Here is a 20,447-nt window from a genome sequence, read left to right as displayed (position 1 = left end):
AGGTAACTGTATCAAGCATTTTTTTACTATCAAGCACTAAGAATAGTCGAGCGTTGCTGTCCTACTGACAGCTCTTTTGTCATAGCTGTCCTTCATTTAGTTATCAAATCATGAAGTTACAATTTAAATATTGAAAAATTAAGTCTCTAAAATTGACTCAAAACTGGTTACAATGTAACATGATGCTTACAAATATTTATATGCTTTCATGCAAAATATACATTTTACTATGGACAAAACATCATTTATTTTTTTAACTAGAATATTTTCATTCTCATTCAAATATAACTTTTAACTTTTCCACAGTGAAATTATATTTTGATTATTTCACAGTGAAAGTATCAATCTGTAATATAACTGTCCATTAAAATTCATTTTTTTCCAGAACATTTTAATTTTTTTTAGTCAGTTAATATCATATTTCCACAACATTTTTGTTATTTTAACATCAATGTGAGAATAATAAGAATTGTTTATATCTTTTGCACCAGGAAAATCTTATGAAACAGGTAAAATGCTCAATGTATAAGATGTTCTTTTTCCCTCCAATTTAGAAATTTGTATTGTACACCTTGCTTTATACACTGTAACACATCAGAAAAGTGCTCAGAAAAAAAACAAAAAAAACACGGACCGAAGTTATTCATACTAAAGTGTGTAGTGCCGCACAAAAAATTGTACTGTCACATTGTTAGCTCACCAGAACAGAAGATTCAGGGTGAGCTATAAGTATCAAAAGTATCAAAGGGGGATGCTCCAGCGTCCGTCCTCATGCATCAACAATAGTCTTCTTCTCTGAAACTGCTTGGCAGATTTACTTCATATTTGGGCTGTAGCATCCTTGTGACAGTCACACTTGAATTTGCTCATGTCATTTCAAATGGCCCCTTTTAGGGGTCAACAGAACTAAAAAATGAAAAACCTTTATACATCTTCCACAACAGAACTAATTGATGGATAATCACCAAACTTTGTAGCATTCTTGGGTAGTCTTTTATCGAGTTTGCTCATATTAATTTGATTGGCCCCTTTTAGGGCCGCTAAAGTTTAAAATAGAAATACCTTTAAGCCTCTAATGCTACAAAACTAATTGATGGATGATCATTAAACTTTGTAGCATTCTTAGGCAGTCTTTTATTAAGTTTGCTCATATTAATTTGATTGGCCCCTTATAGGGGTCTGTAGGGGTAAAAACAGAAAACCCGTTAATTATCTTCTACTACAGAACTAATTGATGGATGATCACCAAACTTTGTCTGTAACATGCTTTGGTAGTCTTTTATCAAGTTGCTCATATTAATTTGATTGGCCCCTTTTAGGGGTCGCTAAAGCTAAAAAATAGAAATACCTTTAAACGTCTATTATTTTCTACAAAACTAATTGATGGATAATAACCAAACTTTGTCTGTAGCATTCTTAGGTAGTCTTTTATCAAGTTTGCTCATATTAATTTGATTGGCCCTGTTTAAGCTAAAGTTTAAATGCGCCAGGTCATGGCATTTCTGAAATTTTTTGTTTAAACATAGTCTATGCTCAAATTAATATTAGATAATATTGACAATGGATAATTTCCAACACTGAAAAAGCAGTTGTTTCTGGTGAGCGACTCAGGGCCATCATGGCCCTCTTGGTTCATATTGTCATGATCTTATCTGGAGAGAGAAAAAGCAGAAATAATTTCTATTTATGTGCGTTAAAATTAAACATCCTTTACCCCTTTCCCCCGTGAGCATATTGTGAAAAATGGCCATTTTCACTGAAAAGCCTCCTCTTACAAGTTCAAACTGCTATGAAACTATGAAAAATGCTTCAATACTAATCAAACTTGGCACAAATGTTGACTGGACCATTGCATTTGTAACGACATGCTCAGTCTTAAATTTTACTGTTTACCATGGCAATGAGGGGAGCATCTCAAATTTGCCAAAAAATGCACTATTTTGCCTCAATTTTTTCCATAAAATTTATTTCAAGTGCTGCAACTTCTCAAGGGATTGAGATAGAGTCAAAGGCTTTTCAGCGTTGGTTACATGTTACCTTATGATCGACCTGGGGTCATTTTAAGCCTCTCACAAGTCCAAAATTTTCTTGGCGATGAGGGGGACTCCGCCCCCTTCAAACCCCCAAACAGAAGGGGGCAGCATCCCTACGTTTTTTGACAGGTTTAACAATGAAGTCTACTTGACTGCCATCTTCTTTAGAAATCAGAAATTTACAAAATTTATTCTTTCAATATGAAGTTATCAAGATTTAGTAGATATTGCCACTTTAAGTTTACACCCTTATGCTCTTAATCTGCTTAAATTTAAAGTGATTAGCCTTTGCCAACAGTATTCAGCCAGGCCGGCCTGTTTATAATTAGGTTTAGTCCGACCAGGCTGTATTCTGTTGGCTAATGAGATTTTAATTTTTCATCCCGATACCCCCAAAATTAGTTATGGACGTAGCCAAAATAAAAACACTGGACAAGTCCATTTAAGAAATTCAGCAGGTTAGGGGTTAACTATAATATTAATTAATTAATAATGTCTGGTAGAAGATAGACCTTGTATGCAATAGGCACAAGCTTTGTTTTTCTTTTATCTCACACTTTTGCTGATCTTGCACGCTTTGTATAAATGTTTGTGTAAAAGTTAGCTTATAAAATATATATATATTTTTTTTTATAAAACTAACAACTTAAAACTACTGCTTAACATTAAGAGGGACAGAATCTTATTAACATAACTGTGTGTGAGCTGCAGTACTGATATTTTCTAAAATAAGACATTACAGTGAAAAAACACCCTCTCACCTGTCAAAAATGTGATAAGTTTATGTGAGGTTGGAGATTCTATAACAGAGTAGTAATTTAGTAAAGGTTGTGGATTTCCAATGACATGTCTCTCACTGCTGTTGGTTGGCATCCTGCCAAAGACTTTGGAATTTTTCATGTGAGAAAGGTTCCCAGCTAACTTTGCATGCCAGTGGTGAGACTCAGGTACAGAGGGACACCTGAGGTCCTCCTCCACCAGGAAAGCTGGGATGTTGTTGTATGATTTATACAAGGTGTTGGTGTTACACTAAACCAAAAAAGAAAAATATATTGTACAAAAAGTTAACATAATAACTGTATGAAATAAAAACCAAATGTCATAGCATTTAGACTTTCGATTCTTTCATGAGGGGACTTTCCAGTTAGCTTACAGAAAGTTGATGGTTTATTCAGGTGTCCACTTTGTGCCTGAAACCACAAGTGAAGCTGGGGAATATTGAAATATTAACTTTACTATGTTAGCCGCTATGTAAAACCCAAAGACATAATATTTTCTATCACAATGAACATATTTGAGCCGTGTCACGACAAACCCAACATGTGAGTTTGCGACCAGCATGGAATCCAGACCAGCCTGTGCTCGGCGCAGTCTGATTGGATCCAAATGCTGTTGTATCAGTTTCTTACTTGTAATGACGCGTCTCAAATGCTTTTAGAACAAGAATATATTTCAGGATGAACATTGAATTGTTTTTTACTTTTCGAAACATATTGTTTTACTTTCCCACACATTAGCTAGATTGAAAGTATTTGGTTTATGTTTATTCCACTAGAACATTTAACCATTTATATATATTCTATATAACATAACACTGAACCAGAATCTGAAACAGAGCTTATATTTTGCCTAAGGCTTTATTTATTAAAATAAATAAGTAAAACCATATAAACTCTAAGTTTTAATCTTTCTGGAAACGTAAGTGATAAGCCTTTGCCACAAGTATAGAGCTGGCCCCCGCCCGCAATTCCGCAAAAATGACCCAAATTTTTAAAAATTGAATCTCAGTTTTATGTGTTTTTTTTTAATTTAAAAATTGAAATATTTTAAAAAATGGGTGGGGAAAAAGGGCTGTTCCCCAAAATTTAAAAACTGGGAAGTCCCCCTTCCCAATTCAGCGGGTAAAATTTAACATTGCCCTTATTTTGAAAAAGGGGGAACAGTTTGGGTAACAAAAATAAAAGGGCAGAAATTTTTTCGGTAGAAATTCGCCACATCGGGAAAAGGAGAAGGTATATTGAGGTCATGTATGAATTTTTACCAAAGGGCAGACCCGCAGGTTTCTTAAAAAAGTACGAGAAAAACATCCCAAAAAAAGGGGGTATAAAGGGATGCTTACAAAATTTCAATTTCAAAAGTATGGTGTGGAATTTCAATTTGCCAAAATAATCAAAAAAACTTGAAAAACCAGGGAAAAAGTTTGGAAAAGGGTTCCCTTTTGCCCCTTATAGCTCAATTTTACCAAATATATTTTGAAAAGGTGTCTTTTTTCTATTGCCTTCAAATTAAATTTTTACCCAAAATATGTATCAAAAACAATTTTTGTTTCCCGATATGTCATCCCAAAAAAAAGTGTCCTCACTTGTATAAAGACTTAAATGTACTATGTCATCAACATCAAGTGTCAAGACTAAGTGTCCTCACTATGTCATCAACATCAAGTGTCAAGACTAAGTGTCCTCACTATGTCATCAACACTAAGTGTCCTCACTATGTCATCAACATCAAGTGTCAAGACTATGTGTCCTCACTATGTCATCAACACTAAGTGTCCTCACTTTGGTCATCAACACTAAGTGTCTCACTATGTTCATTGTCAACACATAGTGTCCTCACTATGTCATTCAACCACTTAGTGTCCCTCTTGTCATCAAGACTTAAGTGGTCCCTCACTATTGTTTCATCAACACTAAGTGGTCCTCACTATGTCATCCATGAGTGTCCTCACTATGCATCACACTAAGTGTCCTCACTATGTCATCACACTACAGTGTCTCACTATTGTCATTCAGACATATGTGTCCGTCACTATGGTTCATCAGCGACTATTTGTTTCCCTCTATGTCATCAACACTACAGTGTGTCCTCTATGTCATCAACACTAAGTGTGCCTCACCTTGTCATCAAGACATATTTTGTCCCCTTCTATGTCATTCACACTAAGTGTCCCTCTATGTCATCAACACTAAGTGTCCCCTCTAATGTCATCAACACTAGTGTCCTCTATTGTCATCAAGACTATTTGTCCTCACTATGTCATCAACAACTTGTGTCCCCTCTATGTCATCAACACTAAGTGTTCCCCTCTATGTCCATAAGACTATGTGTCGCTCACTATGTCATCAACACTAAGTGTCCCTCTATGTCATCAGACTATTTTGTCCTCACTTGTTCATCAACAACTAAGTGTTCTCCTCTATGTCATTCAACACTAATGTCCTCTCACTATGTCATCAACACTAAGTGTCCCCCTATGTTAATCAAAGACTATGTGTCCTCACTATGTCCGATCACACTAAGTGTCCTTCACTATGTCTCACAGCTAAGTGTGTCCTCACTATGTCATCAACACTAAGTGTCCTCACTATGTCATCAACACTAAGTGTCCTCACTATGCTATCAACACTATGTGTCCTCACTATGTCATCAACACTAAGTGTCCCCTCTATGTCATCAACACTAAGTGTCCCCTCTATGTCATCAAGACTATGTGTCCTCACTATGTCATAAACACTAAGTGTCCCCTCTATGTCATCAAGACTATGTGTCCTTGCTATGCCATCAACAGTAAGTGTTCTCACTATTTCAGTGCCCTTATTATGTCATCAACACTAAATGTCCTCAATATTCCATCAAGACTTAGTGTCCTCACTCTACCATCCTCACTTTGTTATCAAGCCTTAGTGTCTTAATATATAATCAAGAAAAAGTCCCCTTTCTATGCCATCAAGACTAACTGTCCTTATTAGGAGTTACATGTTTTTTTTCTAACAGTAACAGGGCCTTTATCTATGTAAGATTGTTTTTTTAGCTCAGCATTTTTTGTAAAAAATGTAAAGGTATTGTTATAGTCATGTCGGCGTTGCTGTTGCCCCTGCTGTAAAAGGAAAACTTAACTTTTTACTTTACAGTTTGTTTAAACTGTTTATTTGTTTGCATTTGTTTGCCTCTAGATAAAAGTAAAAAAAAGTCCGCTTGAGGGACGGGTAACCTCTTTATTTAGGATCATGATGGTTGGTCAAGAGTTGCCTTATTTACAGGGGTGATATTTTTTGGAGGTGGTTTTAGCAAAGCGGTTTGCAGTAATGTTTTGGACAGAATGCTGCTTCAGTTAATTAGGTTTGGATGCGATATGACAGATGGGAGATCCACTTTCAGCATTTGGCAGGGCTGTGGAAGGTGCTGATGTGCTTCCTCATGTGTTATGCAACAAGTTACAACTAGTCCTGCTTGAGGGCAGGTTAGTTATTGCATGTTTTACAACTATTTTAAACCGGCTATTTTTCTATTGGCCAAAGTATGAAGCTAATGCTACTGCTATGGAATTATGATAACACCACACTATATTGTTATTTTGGACGGTGCATTATCTCTTCTGATTTGCGTTTTAGCTCTTACTATGGAATTTTATGTTTATTGAGCCAAGTTTTTGATCTCCAACTACTGAAACTTGAAGGGAGAGGTTGAAACTTACACATTCTTGTGCTGAAAGGAGTCAATGTCAGCCATACTCAGGAATGGATTTGATAGCATAGATTTATGGCCTTTTTTAACTAGAATTCAACATAGGCTCTTTTACTATCATTCACTGAGGATAGTCAAGCACGCTGATGTACGGAATGTTTTGTTTCTTTTTCATTTCAGAGGCAGAATATGCATTTCAACTACGTAAAAAGGTTATTCCATTAAAGATGGAGAGAGGGTATACTCCTGATGGGTGGCTCGGTTTTATAGTGGGCGCCAAGTTGTTCTTTGAGTTCAGTCCAAAGTATCCATTTGAAGACAAAATGAAGGCCTTGCTAAGGGAGATAGATGGTGTACTCGGAGGTTCAGGAGATATTCCTGATTCAGGGGAGATAATTAAACCTCAGGTTGCTTCTGTAAGTTTCTAGGATTTATAGGTCCCTTGTACATCCTACTGTCACTCTGTTGGTAGACTGACAAATCAATTGAATGTTTGGACAATTGTGTCCGTGGCATTGGCACATGTGTAGTTATGTGTTAGTCTGTATCGTTAGTTTTAGAGATTTTTCTCAGGTTACATTGTCTTAAAAAAATGGTGGTTTGTAGGTATAACTTGAGCTGCTAGACGAATTTATAAACAACAAACTTACTTTTTTTAGAGGAAAAATAATAATGTGATTTATTGATCCCCTTCGGCATAGCGGAAAGGGGATTACAGGAATGGCCTCTGTCTGTTAGTCCATCCATTCTGTCCTTCCGTCTGTCAGTCTGTAACACCTTCGTGTCTGCTCCATAACCTTTAAACTGTGAACAAATTTTGAAATAACTTGGCACAAGTGATCACCATAAAGAGACTATATGCAGAACGCAATAATTGGATTGCTTCCCCTAAGGTCAAGGTCACACTTAAAAGTCAAATGTAAAAAACTTTCCATTTCATAATAAAAAGTCTACATTTTGTGTCCACTCCATAATTTTAACCACTGAAATTTTTAAAAAATAACATGACACAATTGATCGCCATTATAAGAACATGTGCAGAGCGCCATTATTTGGTTGCTACCCCCAAGGTCAAGGTCACACTTAAAGGTCAAGTGTTAGAAGGTCTACATTTCATTTCCACTTAATAACTTTTAAACCGCAGAAAATCTTTTGAATGACTTGTCAAAAATGTTCTTTTAAACCGCAGAAATTTTTTTGAATGACTTGACAAAAATGTTCACCATTATGAGACGAAATGCACAGCACAATAATTGGGTTGCTACCACCATGATCAAGGCCACACTAAAGGTCACGTGTTAAAAGTCTACATTTTGTGTCTGTCCATAACATTTATACCGCTGCAATGTTTTTAAGAAAGTGTAGAAATGATCACCATTAGGTGACCAATCGTCAAACTCAAAGGTCCAATGTAAAAACATCTAATTTTGATGTCCAGTTTATAACTTATTGACAATTTAAAGGTTTTAAATTACTTGGCACAAATGATGCCCACCATGACACAATCTGCACAGCTTAACATCCAGGTTGCCACCCCAAAGGTCAAAGTTATTTGTTCTCGATCATAACGATTTGACTTTATGGAAGATTTTTAAATAACTTGGCACAAATAAACACTATCATGAGGACTATGTGTTTATGATATACATGGCACAACATCAAGGTCATGGTTGGTAAAAGGTCCAAGAAGTACACATTTATGTTCACTGCGGAAACGTATTTAGCTGTCCTTCAGACTGCCCTTGTTTATGAATGACAGCAGCAGTGTATATAAAATGTTTCATTAAATTTCGTAACGTTTATATAGTTTTATATACTGCTTACTGTCAATTGTCTAAGAAATCTCACTTTAAAAAAAAAAGGAAGTTTTCTGTTTTATAAATTTGTTACAAATATTCATGACAGGTTAAATGACTATATAAACAGTTGTTTGTTATATAACACCCGCCTAGTGGCTTGGGTTATATTTCCAAACAGCTGTTTACAGAGTGCCATATAACCTGTCAAAAAAAATTTATAACTAATAACATAAACCTCTTGATAATCTAATTATGAATGCAGTATTATAATGTTTTAAGACATAAATAGTTTTTACAGGTTGTATGATCAAGTATGAATGACTGTAAGGGTATATGGTGGTTATTTTGTAAACAGCTGTTATACATGGCCGTTTACACGTCCATACAATCTAAATACAGCACTGTGAATTCCTTTATTTAAAGAGAACTGAACATTAATTGATAAATCTACATCAATCTTGTATATAAATTATAAAAACAAAAAATGTATGATGAATTTACAAACATTTTATCAAAAATTATGATGAATTCCAATAGTAACATACATGCAATTATGTGTCTGAAAAAAATTACAATATTTAAATTAAGTGGCGGTGTGGCAGAGTGGTTAACGTCTTTGAATAGTCATTTAAGGATTGCTGACTGCATATGTTCAAACCCTGTCAGGGGCAACTGTTGTTTTCTTGAGCAAGAAACTTTACATTCATTGCTAAGTACTGCTTGGTTCAGGGAACGGATTCGAGAGTGTTTCAATAAGCTTATAGCTTCCGACACAAATTAAATAAATTTGTATAAACTAAATGAACATGCAATGGAATATTGAAAAAAAAATTTCCCTTAAATTAACAGCCTCTTCCCTTACCTATATAAAAACACTTTTGACAAATAATTTATTTCACTAGATATCAAAGATTATTATGACTAATTCTAATAGGACCAGCAGTTTTCCCTATTGAACATAGAAACTAATTATAATAGGACCAGCAGTTTTCCCTATTTAACATAGAAACTAATTCTAATAGGACCAGCAGTTTTCCCTATTGAACATAGAAAGAACGAAAGTGTGTGTAAATATGTAATAAAATCACTGTTGACAATCTATATTTAGACATGTGACAAAACCATTGAAAAAAGTAAACATGCTGAAAATAAGTATGGAATCATATCACGCACAATTAAACTTGATATCAGGTATGACAGCCCTTAATTGTTGATGCGTTAGAATCAAAACTATATATCCCAAGCAGTGATTTTAGATTGATAAAATCTCTGTTAGGGATATATTATTTCTTAAATGTTTGTTGTCATTCATGTTGTAATATTATACTACAACCCCTGCAGTGCAACACCCTTTGGGAAACAAAAAGCTATTGCTGAGATGTTTTTTTCCCTGGAGTGGTTAAATTTATTGTGAAATCTTACATTGAGACAAACTTTTGTTAAGAGGTTAATATGCTTCCAAAAGCTATTCTGTAGAGGATGTCAATTATTCTTGTAGGTGACGGAGGCAGCAGGTGCCCATTCTGTAGATTATGCAGACACAGCTTCTTCTGCGAGTAATACAGTTGCTAGGATATCAGTTTCTAAGACAACCATTGATAATGTGAGAAAGTGGACGGTAGACGATGTTAAAAAATGGATTGTCAAGAATGGGCTGGAGAAGTAAGTACATTAAAATGGGTACACGTTTTAAATTCCAATAATACATGTATTTTACAATAATTTAATATTAATGCAGTCTGAGAACTGTTTCGTTTGGCAGTTGTTTTAAGCACCTGAGTCATGTCATACTTAAGCTTAGCTAAGAATAGAAAATTTATGAGTGCAAAAGGGAGGAAATTACTGATTACAGGTCCAATATATCTGAGTCACCTTTTTAGAGTTATGCCTTTTTAGCTCGACTATACGAAGTATATGGAGAGCTGTCCTACTCGCCCCGGCGTCGGCGTCCGCGTCTAGATTTCAGATTAAAGTTTTTGTGCAGTAAAATATTTTTCACTATATCTTTGCCATTTCTTAAGGTATCAACTTCAAACTTCAAATATATGCTCCTTATCATTAACCACATCTTATGTGACAAGGTTCATAACTCTAGCACCAATATTTTCAGATTTATCTCCCCTTGAACTTAGAATTTTCCTTAAAAAATACTATTTTTAGCTCACCTGTCACAAAGTGACAGGGTGAGCTTTTGTGATCGCTTTTCGTCCGTCGTCCGTCCGTCGTCCGTCCGTCGTCCGTCCGTAAACTTTTACTTTAAATGACATCTCCTCATAAACCACTAAGCCAATTTCATCCAAACTTCACAGGAATGTTCCTTCGGTGGTCACCTTTAAAAATTGTTCAAAGAATTTAATTCCATGCAGAACTCTGGTTGCCATGGCAACCAAAAGAAAAAACTTTAAATATCTTCTTTTAAAAAACCATAAGAGCTAGAGCTTAGATATTTGGCATGAAACATCTTCTAGTGAGTGTCTACCAAGTTTGTTCAACTAAAAGCCCTGGGGTCAAAATTGGCCCCGCCCCGGGGGGTCATTGCTTTTCCCTATATGCATATAGTAAAAACTTAAAAAATCTTCTTTTAAAGAACCCAAAGAGCTAGAGCTAAGATATTTAGCATGAAATATGTTCTAATGGGTGTCTACCAAGTTTGTTCAAATAAAAGCCCTGGGGTCAAAATTGGCCCCGCCCCGGGGGGTTATTGATTTCCTTTATGCATATAGTAAAAACTTAAAAAATCTTCTTTTAAAGAACTCAAAGAGCTATGGCTAAGATATTGAGCATCAAACATGTTCTAATAGGTGTCTACCAAGTTTGTTCAAATAAAAGCCCTCGGGTCAAAATTGGCCCCGCCCCGGGGGTCATTGATTTTTCCCTATATGCATATAGTAAAAACTTAAAAAATCTTCTTTTAAGGAACCAAAAGAGTTAGAGCTAAGATATTTAGCATGAAACATGTTCTAATAATTGTCTACCAAGTTTGTTCAAATAAAAGCCCTGGGGTCAAAATTGGCCCCGCCCCGGGGGGTCATTGATTTTCCCTATATGCATATAGTAAAAACTTAAAAATCTTCTTTTAAAGAACTCAAAGAGCTATGGCATAGATATTTAGCATCAAACATGTTCTAATAGGTGTCTACCAAGTTTGTTCAAATAAAAGCCCTGGGGTCAAAATTGGCACAGCCCCGGGGGTCATTGATTTTCCTTATATGTGTATAGCAAAAACTTAAAAAATCTTCTTTGAAAAAACCCAAATAGCTAGAGTTAAGATATTAAGCATGAAACATCTTTTAGTGAGTGTCTACAAAGTTTGTTCAAATAAAAGACCTGAGGTCAAAATTGGCCCCGCCCCGGGGGTCATTGATTTTCCTTATATGTGTATAGCAAAAACTTAAAAAATCTTCTTTGAAAAAACCCAAATAGCTAGAGTTAAGATATTAAGCATGAAACATCTTTTAGTGAGTGTCTACAAAGTTTGTTCAAATAAAAGACCTGGGGTCAAAATTGGCCCCGCCCCGGGGGTCATTGATTTTCTTTATATGTGTATAGCAAAAACTTAAAATCTTCTTTGATGAAAGCCCAAATAGCTAGAGTTTAGATATTAAGCATGAAGCATCTTCTAGTAAGTGTCTACAAAGTTTGTTCAAATAAAAGCCCTGGCCCGGCCCCAGGGGTGTCATTGTTTCATTGTTTTTAACTGTATGTGTATAGTAAAAACTTTAAAAAAAATCTTCTTTTAAAAAGCCCAATGAGCTAGAGCTTAGATGTTTAGCATGAAACATCTTCTTATACGTGTCTACCAAGTTTATGCAAATAAAAGCCCTTGGGTTAAATTGGCCCTGCAACATTGGGGGGTGGGGGGTGTTGGGGGGGGGCCTATATACAGGTGAGCGACCTCAGGGCCATCATGGCCCTCTTGTTTACTGTTTCTTCTTTATTTCTGAAGGGATCAACCTCAATACTTCAAATATATGTACCTTATCATCATCCCCATTTTATGTGACAAGGTTCATAACTCTAGCACCAATATTTTCAGATTTATCTCCCCTTGAACTTAGAATTTTCCTTAAAAAATACTATTTTTTACTGTTACTTCTTTATTTCTTAAGGGATCAACCTCATACTTCAAATATATGTACCTTATCAACATCTCCATCTTATGTCTTGAGGTTCATAACTTTAGCACCAATATTTTCAGATTTATCTCTTTTCCTTAAAAAATATTATTTTTACTGTAACTTATTTATTTCTAAAGGGATCAACTTCATACTTCAAATATATGTACCTTATCATCATTCACATCTTATGTGACAAGGTTCATAACTCTAGCACCAATATTGCAAGAATTATCTCCCCATAAACTAGATTTTTTTTTACAAGAAAAATGTTATTTGTACTATAACTTTTTAAGTTTTAAAGGTACCTCAAACTTCAAATACTTATTCCTTATCATCAATTACATTTTATGTGACAATGTTCATAACTTTTGAAGCAATATTTACAGATTTATCTCTCTTTGAACTTAGGATTTTCTTTAAGAAATATTATAACTTCTTTACTTTTTAAGGTATCTACTTCAAACTTCAAATATATATTTCTTATCATTACACACATGTTGTGTGAAAAGGTTCATAACTCTAGCATGACTTTTTCTAGAATTATTTCTCTTGATCTTGGAATTTATGTTAACAAATGTTATTTTTTTACTATAACTTAATACATAATTATACATAATTGATTTTTATACGCCCGTTTGAAAAACGGGACGTATTATGGGAACGCCCCTGGCGGGCGGGCGGCGTCCAATTTTGTCCGGAGCATATTTCGTACATGTATGGAGGGATTTTAATGAAACTTCATAGAAATGTTCACCACTATGAGGAGCAGTGTCCCGCACAAGAACCAGGTCTCTAGGTCAAAGGTCAAGGTCACACTTAGAGCTCATTGAAAAATGCTTGTCCGGAGCAAAACTTCCACATGTATAGAGGGATTTCAATATTACTTGGCACAAATGTTCACCATTGTGAGGCGGACTGTCGCGCGCAAGATTCAGGTCCTTGCGGCCAAGGTCAAGGTCACACATAGAGGTCAAAGTTCAGATAAAAATATGAAGATGTGTATATGGACCATTTAGTCATCATTTATTGAGGGATTGTAACACAAATGGTCATTATCAAGACTATGGCTGTGATACATATAATTTAGGTCAATATATACAAGGTCAAGGTCACTAAAGATGATGAAATATCCAGATTTTGTCCGGAGCATATCTCCTACACGCATGGAGGGATTTTAATGAAATTTCATAGAAATGTTCACCATTATGAGAAGCCATGTCACGCACATGAACTAGGTCTCTAGGTCAAAGGTCAAGGTCACACTTAGAGCTCATTGAAAAACGCTTGTCCGGAGCAAAACTTCCACATGCATAGAGAGATTTCAATATAACTTGGCACAAATGTTCACCATTGTGAGGCGGATTGTCGCGCACAAAATTCAGGTCCCTGCAGCCAAGGTCAAGGTCACACATAGAGGTCAAAGTTTAGATAAAAATATGAAGATGTGTATAGGGACGATTTAATCATCATTTATTGAGGGATTGTAACACAAATGGTCATTATCATGACTACGGCTGTGACACATGTACTTTAGGTCAATATATGCAAGGTCAAGGTCACTAAAGATGGTGAAATATCCAGATTTTGTCTGGAGCATATCTCCTACATGTATGGAAGAATTTTTATAATACTTTATGGAAATGTTCACCACCATGATATGTATTGCTCCATGCATGATCCAGGTCTCCAGGTCAAAGGTCAAGGTCACACTTAGAGCTCATTGAAAAACGCTTGTCCGGAGCAAAACTTCTACATTCATGGGGGGATTTCAATATAACTTGGCACAAATGTTCTCCATTGTGAGGCTGAGTGTGGCACACAAAATTCAGATCCCTGCGACCAAAGTCAAGGTTACACATAGAGGTCAAAGTTCAGATAAAAATTTGAAGATGTGTATAGGGACCATTTAGTCATCATTTATAGATGGATTGTAGCACAAATGGTAACTATCATGACTACAGGTGTGACACATTTAACTTAATTAACTTAATATTTGCAAGGTCAAGGTCACTGGAGATGATTAAATATCCAGATGTTGTCCGGAGCATATTTTCTACATGCATGGAGGATTTTTAATGTTACTTAATAGAATTGTTCACCACCATGAGACGTAGTGCCCTGCACATGAACCAAGTCTCTAGGTCAAAGGTGAAGGTCACAGTTAGAGCTCATAGAAAAACGCTTGTCTGGAGCAAAACTTCTACATGCATAGAGGGATTTCAAAATAATTTGGCACAAATGTTCATCATTGTGAGGCTGAGTGCCGTGCATAAAATTCAGGTCCCTGCGACCAAGGTCAAGGTCACACATCCTGTGCATATCTTCCCTACTGATTTGTTTTAAGGTTCATTTAACAACACAGTGCCAAGAATAAAAACTTGCTTGCTAGATAACACTTATCCATAATGCCCCCATCTCCATCTAAAGCTTTCGTAAACGGGCGTATTTTGTGACTATTGCACCCTTGTTCTTTCATAGTTTTGTCCTCCTTACTGCGTCCAGTATTTTATTAGTCGAGCTTGGCTGTCTCCTGTGACAGCTCTTGTTTTTTCTGTCATGCACCGTCAAGATTGCCGTTTCACAGACAGCTATTGTTCTTTTTGCTTTTTGATTTATAATCAATATGTCATATGCTGCAAAAAAAAAAAAAAAAAAAAAAAGATCAAACACTGGCTCTCACAGGTGGGAACATTGTGCACTTGAATAACTTATATAGGAGAAACTTAGCTGTTAATTTACCCTCAGCAAGAACAACCTGACTATATCAACAGCCATTGTAACTTCTTTTAATATATATTTCTCTTATAATGGATGTTTGTCATTGGACAGAAAAGAGAAGTTAATAATATGTTTTCCTGTAAGTTGTAACACTCTAACACCATTGCAATATGTTGTTACAGGTGTGGAATCAGCAGTTTAACAGGTGGAGAGATCGCACTCCTGGCTACTATGCGAGTAGAATGTCCCGATTTTTTCTACAAGTGCCTTCAAGATATGCTCAGGGTTAAAGATTTGTTAACAATGTCAAAAATAGTCTGGGCATTACATGATTTATCTTAGATATTGCATGGGCTTACATATTTAGTTTTCATCATTTTTAACCCTTTGTAGAATCCCTACTTAAGACCACCCTGGAATAAGACCATTCCGATATTAAGACCATTTTTTAAAACAACATAATTTTCTGTCCTTTATGTCAATATTTTCATGATCCAGAATTAGATTGAAAGCCCTCAATTAAGACCACCAATGGGACTAGATTAAAGTGGTCTTAATTGCAGGATGGTCTTAGTTGTGGATATTTAATTATCACAGCATATATTTTATGACTACAGTCTATTCAAATCATTTTGTATAATTAATGGTCAAACAATATGTTTAAGAACCTTCAGTTACTACTTTAAACTAATCTTGTATATGAACTCTCATAAGAACATAATTCTGAATTAAAGACTAAATTCTCATTGTAATGATAAAAATCTTGTAGCTATCAACTTCAGGTTTGACCTTTCCAGTCATGTTTATACTCTTTATTAATTATTTTGTGAAAGATTTTTTTCCAGTCATGATCTCACTTTAGTTTGCATTTATATAATACTTCAGTCTACACATTTGTATCGTCAGTTTTCATTGGATAATCAATGACGTTTATATATCTTTATACATAATTTTTGTGAATTTATGAACTGCATATAATTTCTATTTTGATAAAAAAATCATGTTGTTAAACTTGTATTGTCAATTTGTAATAAATTTTTTTTTTGACAGGTTATATGGCCATATATAAATGTTTGTTTGCAATATAACTTGTCTAGCTGCTTTGGTTATATAAGATTACAATCATTTATACTTGGTCATATAACCTGTCAAAAAAAATCTTTATAAATGTTAACATAAACATGTCAATCATGTTGTAAACAATCTATATTGGCACAATCTTTCATACTTTATATTTCTGCATTTATTTCAATCAATAAATATGTATACAATATAGAGATTGTAAAATAGTGTTATGTACAATACAGGTATCTAAATTTGGACTTGTTTACCTGATTAGTGCAATAAAGAGAGCATCAGATTTGTAATCAATGGGTTGTTGGTTGATTTAGAAATCATATTGGATAAATAGTCAGTCACTTGCGTAGAAATTGGCAAGGACTGGTTAGTTATTCAGTAAAGTCAGTTGGGTGGACTGAGCGGCAAGATATGACCACAATTATATAATGTATTGTAATCAGGGTAAAAAAACCCAACAAATTAACAAGCAAACAATGGAGAACGAAAAACTATATTTATTAGCATGGTAATTAGCTCAATATGCTGTATGTTTTTTTCTGTTTTAGTTTGCCGTCACTGGGTGGATATATATTTCCCTGATGTACATAACACTATTAAAATACCTTGTGATACAACTTCATACTCAGATACTAATACAGTAAGTTCAACAGTCCAATTCACCATACATTGTGTCATAACTTATGTCTTTTACAAGATTTGCTGTTAAGTGTATGCTTATTTCACCACATAGAGAAGATGTGTATACCTTATGTGGGAGCTGTGATAGTTTTAGGCTATTGTCATAGGCTATTTTTAAAATTGAACATCTTATATTTAATTTTGATTTTCTTGAAAGCTAAAACTGTGTTCAAACTCAAACTGTGTGCCTAAGCTCCAGCTGTGTTGTTGCCAATAGTTAAGTTGGCATTTTTGTGTCACTGTGACAATTATAAAACACAGCAGAAGGAATTGCGCTGTCTGTCAAACTGCCTTGTTATTACTTGTTCAGTATCATTGTCTGTTATAACATGTTCAATCACATTGTCTGTTATATCATGTTCAATCACATTGTTATCACATGTCCAATCACATTGTTATAACATGTTCAATCACATTGTCTGTTATAACATGTTCAATCACATTGTCTGTTATATCATGTTCAACCACATTGTCTGTTATCACATGTCCAATCACATTGTCTGTTATAAAATGTCCAATTACATTGTCTGTTATAACATGTCCAATTACATTGTCTGTTATAACATGTCCAATCACATTGTCTGTTATAACATGTTCAATCACATTGTCTGTTATAACATGTTCAGTCACATTGTCTGTTATAACATGTTCAATCACATTGTCTGTTATATCATGTCCAATTACATTGTCTGTTATAACATGTTCAGTCACATTGTCTGATATAACTTGTTCAATCACATTGTCTGTTATAACATGTCCAATTACATTGTCTGTTATAACATGTTCAGTCACATTGTCTGATATAACTTGTTCAATCACATTGTCTGTTATAACTTGTTCAATCACATTGTCTGTTATAACATGTTCAATTACATTGTTATCACATGTCCAATCACATTGTTATCACATGTCCAATTACATTGTTATCACATGTCCAATCACATTGTTATCACATGTCCAATTACATTGTTATCACATGTCCAATTACATTGTCTGTTATAACATGTCCAATCACATTGTCTGTTATCACATGTCCAATCACATTGTCTGATATAACTTGTTCAATCACATTGTCTGTCATTATATGTCCAATCACATTGTCTGTTATATCATGCTCAGTCTCATTGTCTGTTATAACATGTCCCAATCACATTGTCTCTTATAACATGACAAGTATCATTGTCTGTCATAATATGTTAAGTACCATTTTCTGTTATAACATGTTATAAGTCTTATTGTCTGTTATATCGTGTCCAATATCATTGTCTGTTATTTCCCGTTCAATGTCATTGATTACATGTTCTGTTACATTATATTGGGTTGTCTTATATTATACAATTATTGAATAGTATGCCATTGAATATGATGTGATATTCACCGGCAGATGACATATTGACCGAGGTCAATATGACTTTCTGCTGGTGAATACCACATCATATTTAATGGCACACTAGTCAATAATTATTTTATTATATGAATAGGAAAATTCACAGAAAGTACAACCTTATACATGTACAACTTTTGTCTGTTTTGTTGAAGCGCGGGAAAAAAGACATACATGGAAGGCGTGCAACAACTATGCGAACGCTGCGCATACAAAAGTAATTCAAGTTTATACTCATCATGGCAGTGTAACTTTTAACTATAATAGTAAAATAGTGATATTTCAATCGAGGTATACCATAAAGAACAAAACGCAACAATTATTTTTTAATAATCACACATAGTCATTGAATAAGAGTCTCAATCTATTTTTAGCTTGACTATTCGATAAGAATAAGTAGAGCTATTGCAGTCACCCGAGCGTCGGCGTCAGCGTAACCACTTATGTTAAAGTTTTTGTAATAGTTCAAATATTTTCAAAGTCCATTGACATATGGCTTTGAAACTTTGCACACTTGTTCACCATCATGACCCCAATCTGTAGACAGGAGGAGGTAACTCTATCAAGCATTTTGACAGAATTATGCCCCTTTTTCGACTTAGAATTTACGTTAAAGTTTTTGTAATAGTTAAAATATTTTCAAAGTCCATTGACATATGGCTTTGAAACTTTGCACACTTGTTCACCATCATGACCCCAATCTGTAGACAGGAGGAGGTAACTCTATCAAGCATTTTGACAGAATTATGCCCTTTTTTCGACTTAGAATTTACGTTAAAGTTTTTGTAATAGTTCAAATATTTTCCAAGTCCATTGACATATGGCTTTGAAACTTTGCACCTTGTTCACCATCATGACCCCAATCTGTAGACAGGAGGAGGTAACTCTATCAAGCGTTTTGACAGAATTATGCCCCTTTTTCGACTTAGAATTTACGTTAAAGTTTTTGTAATAGTTAAAATATTTTCAAAGTCCATTGACATATGGCTTTGAAACTTTGCACACTTGTTCACCATCATGACCCCAACCTGTAGACAGGAGGAGGTAACTCTACCAAGCATTTTGACAGAATTATGCCCCTTTTTCGACTTAGAATTTACGTTAAAGTTTTTGTAATAGTTAAAATATTTTCAAAGTCCATTGACATATGGCTTTGAAACTTTGCACACTTGTTCACCATCATTACCCCAACCTGTAAACAGGAGGAGGTAACTGTATCAAGCATTTTTTTACTATCAAGCACTTAGAATAGTCGAGCGTTGCTGTCCTACCGACAGCTCTTGTTAGACTGGGAAAAGTGAATATGATACTACACCCAGTGAATATGATTCTATAAGAAATTCTGTTGACTACTGTTTGGACCAATGAGATTGCAGCTATATTTAGATCATATAATAATATATATTATTACATATTCAGTCTCATTTTCTAATACTATATGCTCCTTTACATTTTCTGTTTTAAAACACTTTATTTCATTGTTTGTTCTAGCACATTCTATCAAATTGTCAACAATTTATATGAAACATGTTATAACTGACAATGTGATTAAATATGTAATTATTACCAATTTATAACATTGTCTGTTAGAACATACTGTCTGTTTTTACAGCACATTGTCTGTTATAACATGTTCTAAAACATTGTCTGCTAATACATGCTCTATCAAATAGTATGTTATTTCATGTTCTATAACAGTGTTTATTTTTACAGACTCTATCACATTGTATGTTGTTACATGTTCTATCACATTCTCTGTTATTATCACATTTTCTATTATCATCACATTATATGTTATTGTCACATTGTCTGTTATAACATGTAAAATTACATTGACTGTTATTATCACATTGACTGTTATTATCACATTGTCTGTTATTATCACATTGACTGTTATTATCACATTTTCTATTATTATCACATTATATGTTATTGTCACATTGTCTGTTATAACATGTAAAATTACATTGACTGTTATTATCACATTGACTGTTATTATCACATTGTCTGTTATTATCACATTGACTGTTATTATCACATTTTCTATTATTATCACATTATATGTTATTGTCACATTGTCTGTTATAACATGTAAAATTACATTGACTGTTATTATCACATTGACTGTTATTATCACATTGTCTGTTATTATCACATTGACTGTTATTATCAC

General features: G+C 34.5%; 1 protein-coding gene across 1 annotated transcript in view; it reads left to right on the top strand.

Moving 5' to 3' along the window:
• The window catches only part of LOC132716462 (uncharacterized), a 28,618-nt gene extending 10,888 nt beyond the window's left edge, over positions 1-17,730 (top strand). Inside the window, exons 7-9 of the mRNA XM_060699745.1 lie at positions 6,678-6,913; positions 9,795-9,958; positions 15,315-17,730. Coding sequence (XP_060555728.1) covers positions 6,678-6,913; positions 9,795-9,958; positions 15,315-15,474 — 560 coding nt within the window. The 3' untranslated portion in view covers positions 15,475-17,730. The remainder of the gene's footprint in view (positions 1-6,677; positions 6,914-9,794; positions 9,959-15,314) is intronic.
• Positions 17,731-20,447: the final 2,717 nt, after the last annotated feature.

This window comes from Ruditapes philippinarum, unplaced genomic scaffold (genome assembly GCF_026571515.1).
Source record: "Ruditapes philippinarum isolate M1 unplaced genomic scaffold, ASM2657151v2 ctg937_1_1_1_1, whole genome shotgun sequence".
Lineage (NCBI taxonomy): Eukaryota > Metazoa > Mollusca > Bivalvia > Venerida > Veneridae > Ruditapes > Ruditapes philippinarum.
Note: the sequence above shows the minus strand (reverse complement) of the source record. Positions and strands in the feature narration are given on the sequence as shown.